This window comes from Rhagoletis pomonella, unplaced genomic scaffold (genome assembly GCF_013731165.1).
Source record: "Rhagoletis pomonella isolate Grant_MI unplaced genomic scaffold, Rhpom_1.0 Rhpom_scaffold_00490, whole genome shotgun sequence".
Taxonomy (NCBI): domain Eukaryota; kingdom Metazoa; phylum Arthropoda; class Insecta; order Diptera; family Tephritidae; genus Rhagoletis; species Rhagoletis pomonella.
The window spans coordinates 41,868-48,278 of record NW_023459044.1 but is presented as its reverse complement, the minus strand read 5'-3'; the positions used below and the strand labels follow the sequence as shown (position 1 = coordinate 48,278).

General features: G+C 37.1%; 1 protein-coding gene across 2 annotated transcripts; it reads left to right on the top strand.

Moving 5' to 3' along the window:
* Positions 1-1,453: 1,453 nt before the first annotated feature.
* Positions 1,454-4,879, top strand: LOC118751007 (probable E3 ubiquitin-protein ligase makorin-1). Of its 2 annotated transcripts, none has more exons than XM_036485767.1 (5): positions 1,454-1,532; positions 2,389-3,668; positions 4,142-4,280; positions 4,343-4,480; positions 4,562-4,879. In XM_036485767.1, exons 2-5 carry the CDS (start codon positions 2,773-2,775, stop codon positions 4,661-4,663), a joined length of 1,275 nt encoding a protein of 424 aa, XP_036341660.1. In that variant the 5' UTR covers positions 1,454-1,532; positions 2,389-2,772; the 3' UTR covers positions 4,664-4,879. The 2 variants fall into 2 exon arrangements, with proteins under 2 accessions (XP_036341660.1, XP_036341659.1); XM_036485766.1 differs by having other exon boundaries at positions 1,481-1,586.
* Positions 4,880-6,411: the final 1,532 nt, after the last annotated feature.

Genomic DNA, 6,411 nt, shown 5'->3' with positions numbered 1-6,411 from the left:
TCAGCAGTTCATGAAACAACGGGTAAAACTCTTGCAAGGGTAATCTTCGGCAGTGAGCCCCGTTTGCCTAGTGACCTGAAGTTTGGAGTAACTGGCGATGAGAGGAGGATTGGGAAAGATACGTCCAACATCCTGGAAGAGGAGCTGAGAGAGATACATGCTCTTGTGAGACAGCGAACTCAAATTATGAGTGGCAAGATGAAGGCCAGGTATGACAAGGCAATGAACTCCGAGGGTTTCCAAGAGGGAGACTTAGTGTTGCTGTACCCACAACGGAAGAAAGGTTTGCCCCCAAAACTGCAATGCAACTGGGAAGGTTCGTATAAGGTCATCAAACGGCTGAATGACACAGTGTATCGAATCCAGACCGTTGGGAGACCAAGAAACAAGATGAAGGTGATCCACTTGTAAAGGCCTGCATCGTTGGGCACAGCATGTGTGTCTGATCGGGACGTGCAGACTTAGGTGGAGGGCAGTGTGGCGAATACTGCGGCCACACAAAGCGAACAACGAGAAATTGGTAGAATGTTCGAGGAATGACGTAGAATGTTCCACAAAGAGAAACGTCAAGTTGGATGAACACTGCGAACAGCGAGAGAAAGAGAATGAGCGATAAACTTCAGAACGTTCTAGAGTTGCCATAAGTGCGAGCGCAGTTTTATAAGGGCGCCGCCACAGCGAAGTTAGTTAGTTACAAGTCAGCAAGCTAAAAATATAGTGACCAGAGAAGTGAGTTGCGAATAAGCAAGCTATAAGTTTAATTGTGTTAACAAGTTTAGTAAAGCGTTGTTATTGCTTTAACATGTATTGTAAAGTGTTTTTACTGTATTAGCGAGTACTGTAAATTGTTTGTTGTACAATAAAGGTAATTGTACTACAATTTGGTGATCGTTAGCATTTATTTAACAATCCAGCGATACGAGCCCGAGTATATTTTGGGAAATCCCTCAAGGCTTCGAGGATAATCGTAACAATATTCATCTCCGAGGAAGGCAGTCGCCAAATTCACCGAAGGTTGTTTACTGATTAAAGCCCTGTATGCAGCTCTCAAGAAAATGCTCAAGAAAAAATTTGCATTATTTCGCGTGTGTGTCCAAGGAATTTTGACATTTTTGATACTTCACAGCCTGTTGCCTCACTCTTTCCTCAAGAAATAATGGAACGGGCATAGTAGTAGAAAGCGTAGTAAATTTCTTAAGAACTGCGTACTGCCTTAAGGAAATTTGACTCAAGAAAATTTCTTTGCCATTTCTTGTACGTCTTTTATATGGAGTTTTTGCTTTTCTTGAGAGCTGCATACAGGCCTTATATTGTGACTCGGACGTTGAATAAGAAGTGAGTATTTTTTTTCAATACCTACTCAGTACTTGGTTCAAAAGTATCGATACCAAAATTACGTGGTATCGAGTATGTACTTGTATTTACTGGTATCGTTCCATCCTAATCTGGCATCCTTTTGTGCTTTTCTGTGGTAAACGTCAGTGTCAGAGGAAGTCAGAAAATTTGTTCAGCGTTTGTAAAAGACGCAAATTGTAAGTAATATTTCGAGGTATTTCAAGAAAATTGGATAGAATTGTTTGCAAAAGGTGATTTTTATAGTGGAAATGTGTTATTTCATATAAAACTAAAGTATGTTATTAATGTATGGTTGTGAGTTGCGAAATAAAGGTCGTCATTTGTGCAATTATGTATTTATATGAGTGTGTTTGTGTGTACATACTTTGGCGACTGTTTTCTGGACATGGCCATGGAAGCTCCAAATGCGCGTCGTTTGGGAAGTTTTGAACTTGGTCAGTTCATTTTGGCGAAATATGCTGTTAACAATAAACTGATGTAATAGAGTCATGTATAAAAATTAAATGAAGTGGGTTTAAAATTGTGTTGCAATTACAAGTGTACACAAAAAAAGTTTTACCATTATACTTGGTGTGGAAAAAATAAATTCCATTTCAGTCCCGACTAAATTTTAGCAAAAGTTTCTACATTATTTGTTTTGTTCATTGTCAAAATACGTTTTTCATGGCCAATTGGCCAAATGTGTATTGCCTATCAGACTGCGGACTGCATTGCTTGCTACCTTGCTGTCACTTTTAGTTTGGCAGCACTGTACAAGTGACAGCTGTGGCAATTATTCAAGGGTGCGCTTCAACAAGCTGATGAAGTATTTGATTTCATCTCGGTGCTGTAATTTAACCATAGCTTTTTGCATAATTTGGAAATATTAAACTTAAATAAATTTAGTACTTATTTTATAGAGCTATTAACGTAATGAGTTCAAATAAAACCTCAAACTTGGTAAAGGTGCAAAATTTACAATTCATTAAAACCACCCTACTAGGAATTCTGACCGTTGCAGCACTAATGTTTGGCCGGTCTTTTGTTTTGCAGGTAGACGGAGAGTAACTTAAGAAAGCAAAGACAAAGCCATATTGGGGCTATCTGCTTCATAGACGACAAAGGGACATACATAAGCAGTGGCAAAAAAAACGAAGTTTGGCGTTTTCGGCAGAAGCTTGGTTTTGTACAGAGCACAGGGTACAAGCTGAAGCAAAATTAACAAAGAGTTGGAGTTGTTTCACAAAATCAATTGAGAGTTCATTTGCCTCAGACGTGTGCGTGAACAGCTTGTTAATTTAGTTAGCGCTATTCAAACCCTCAATTGAAAACACGTTGAGGCAGGAGAAGAACTCGCAACAACCCTGTCTAAGTAGTTTATTGAACTGAGCACGTTTTTTGAAAAGGACAAGCATACAAGTACATAATTCGATAAGGATGAGCGCTTCAGCTACTTTTGTCCCATTAGTTGGAGGTGGTGGTGGTGCTGCTGCGTTGCCTAACATGATGTCCAACCTTGCCGTCGATGAAGGTGCAACCGCAGTGCCTAGGACCCAAACCAATATGGCAGTGAATGCTGCCATTTGTCGGTATTTTCAACGGGGAATATGTCGTTTTGGGAGCTTATGTCGCTTTTCTCACGATCTATCTGGAGGTGAAGGCATCAATGCTAGCGGCATTGCATCTGAATCCACTACCCCTACCACTTCTTCAAAAACTAATGGTAAAACTGGAGCAGAATCCCTGAACAGTCGACCAAGTACAAGTCGACAGAATTGGGCAAATGCACCAGTGTTTGTGCCGAAAAACTACAGACCAACTCACAATTCAGAAACCAATGCTGATGACCTGACGAACCATGGTGCAGCTGCCTTGTGTCCAATGAACGCAGATGCTCAAAAATCTTGGGCCGATGTGGTCGGTGGTGCTCATGGGGCATCACGTATGAGCATTGTTGAAGGAGCCGATGCTGAAGCCATGCTGGAAATGGTATGCCCGTATGAAGGCCCCTGTCCCTACGGTGCATATTGTGCATATGGCGTACACATGGAGCTTTGCAAAATGTGCGACCAATTCTGCTTACATCCCAGCGATCAAACGCAACGTCGAAAACATAATCAAGAATGTCTACAGCAACATGAACAAGCTATGGAATGGTCGTTCGCTATTGCCCGTTCTAAGGATAAAACTTGCGGTATTTGCTTCGACACCATAATGGAGAAAGCTGGGCGCGAGAAACGCTTCGGTATATTGCCTAATTGTAATCACATTTTCTGTCTGGAATGTATCCGAAAGTGGCGACAAGCAAAGCAGTTTGAACACAAAATTACACGGTAAACATTTTATTTGTTTTTAATTATGACATCCTATAAAAAATTGCTAACTCCAAATTTCATGAAAACTCATATTTTTATACAGGAAGCTAAATAACTTAAAAATTCTTTTTTCGAAAAGGATAAAGGTACTTGTTTTATTTTTTTTCATTCCGATAAGGAAATATTGTTCGAAATCTTTTAATAAAGATCGAATCCCTCTGATTCATATGGAGTTTTGCCAAAACGTTGTATTCAAAGTTTTGCGAAATAGGTACTTGAACAAAATGGCTATATGCAGTTTTCTCCTCTTCCTGAAATTTTTTTAAAATAGGACTTAGCAACTTCTCACTCTAAGCTAGCGATATGTAAACGATCAACAATTTTTTGGATCTAAAAGTAACTTGTTTATGAATAATTCTTTGCCAACACATTAGAAATGAAGGTTTTGTTAATATGGGAAGCAATTTAAGAAATTTATCTTACAATTACAGCTCGTGCCCTGAGTGCCGCGTTTCTTCAGATTTTGTTTGCCCCAGTGCCTTTTGGGTGGAAACTAAGGAAGAAAAGGATAAGCTGCTCAATGATTATCGGGTAGCGCTTGGTGTTAAAGACTGTAAATACTTTAAGAAGGTAGGTATTCAGAATATTTTGTGTATTATTAGCACTTTAATTAAATTAATTTTCACAAATAGGGGGATGGCAAGTGTCCATTTGGCAACAAATGTTTCTACAAACATGCTCTCCCCAATGGAGACTTGGTCGATGTGGGTTTACCCAAACGCGCACGTAAATTACATCGTGGTTCAAATGATTTCATTGATTTACTGGATGTAAGTTCATATTAAGTTCTACTTCATATTTAAAGCCATAACTACATATAACTGATGAGTTTGTTGTTTTTTTTATTACAGATCTACTTGTGGGAGTTTGTTGAACAACGAGACTACCACTGGTTAGACTTTCTTTCTGGCACAAGCGATGATAGTGACGATACTGATTTCTCTGAGGAGTAAAAAAAAAATAAAACGGCAAATACTGCAATATTGCAAATTTATTCAATAATTACATGATCGTGTATTGAGTGAACTTCGAAAAAAGAACCTATATAAAAGATATCAAGTGAAAAACCAGAAAAATTAATCAAGCAATGATATTCTATTAGCTGATGTAAAATCGTTCTAAAGTATACCTACATTAAATTTTCAAAACATTACCAAAAAAAAAAAAAATAACACAGATAAAAACCAAACCAACTGAAAAATGGTACCGCAAAGCAAATGCAAAAACTAATTAAAATACAAAATTAGGATAGCAGGCAAGGAGGGCTAAATCTGGCTTAAACTTAAAAAAACTGAAGCGAATATATAGGAAAACAATGCAACGAACTTTTTTCGATTAGTAGAGATAAAGAGTAAAGTAACAAATATACAAATGCTTTCAAACAATTCGATAGTACAGTAAATTATATCTAATATGAAGTGGGCATTGCTAAGAAGGGCTACAGAAATTAAATAAAAATTATGAAATCGCGTAATACTAAAACACAAATGCATATGTCGCACGCTCAATAATATAGAGATGTAACTCATAATTTACGTTTTCGGAGATTTCATTATACAATTTAAATGCTTGATAAGCAGAATATGTTCAGTCTAACAGATAACACTTCCCAAATATAGTGCAAGTAATGTGTCTTTCAATCTGTCTGTTTGTATACTGACTGTATGAATTGATAAAACTTAGAAATTTTGTAATACTTCGTCATATTATTCGACGTGCGATGTGTGCATACATACATTAATTCGGTCATTTGTTCGATGGCTAAAAAGAAAATTATATGTATTGTGTGTGTAGAATGTATAGAATGTTATCGAAATCAAACAAACGCAAACACTCAACACGCTGATAGCTCCTCTTTTTACAAAAAGCCACCATTTAGAAATGGCACAAAAAAATGTCGGATAAGTTACGCAAACCTATACATATACAAATAAATTTGATTGTGATTTATACTCGTATTTGCCGCGCTGACCGCCATGGCGTCAGTTCCGATTGTAATAATCACAAAGCAAATAAAATCGTATCAAAGCGCCATGAGCGCGTTTGGGCGTGTGCCTGCCTTAAATGTCCCCCACCATCGCACGCAACGGGCGTGCAACGGAAGTAATTTGAATAGTGGTACTTTTAATTTCCTTTATAATTAGTAGTACATTTGTATCTTTTTTTCAAGTAATGTTAATAGAGTGGGTGAAAGAGACAAGTTGCTGATGGCGCAACAGAATGTTGTATATTCAAGATATTGTGTTCAAAAGTTAGTTACCGTTAAAAACCAACTAAATATGTTGCCTTAAGAATGTGCAGATTCTTACTACTTCCGTGCGCATTCTTTTTCTCCACCGTTGCGTTGCAGCTTGTCTAATTTATCCATATACATAAACCCGTATATATTTTCTGTTTTGTTTTATATATGTATTTGTATTGAATTAAGTAAAAGTTAGAATTGGTTATATGCTAAAAGGTGTTACTTGCCTACATATTAAATGTCGGTGCAGCGTAAAAGTGTTCGATTTAACTAGACTCTTTTGTTTGTTACTTATTTTTTGGTTGAAAATGGCATTAAAATGTATGTATGTTAATACCTAAAATTGTATGAGATTTTGCAAAAATTTGAAAATTATTATTTCATTTGTTATTGAACTAAATACATACACATTAAAAGTAAAATTTTCCTTTATCGTTTTCCAAGGTTCTATTTTTTCAT

What these genes read in the sequence shown, in the direction of transcription:
- LOC118751007 (XM_036485767.1), top strand. Translation starts at nt 2,773, where the DNA reads ATGAGCGCTTCAGCTACTTTTGTCCCATTAGTTGGAGGTGGTGGTGGT. An exon ending in TTTGAACACAAAATTACACG is followed by an intron (nt 3,669 to 4,141) that starts GTAAACATTTTA and finishes TTACAATTACAG; the next exon opens with CTCGTGCCCTGAGTGCCGCG. An exon ending in ATTTCATTGATTTACTGGAT is followed by an intron (nt 4,481 to 4,561) that starts GTAAGTTCATAT and finishes TTTTTATTACAG; the next exon opens with ATCTACTTGTGGGAGTTTGT.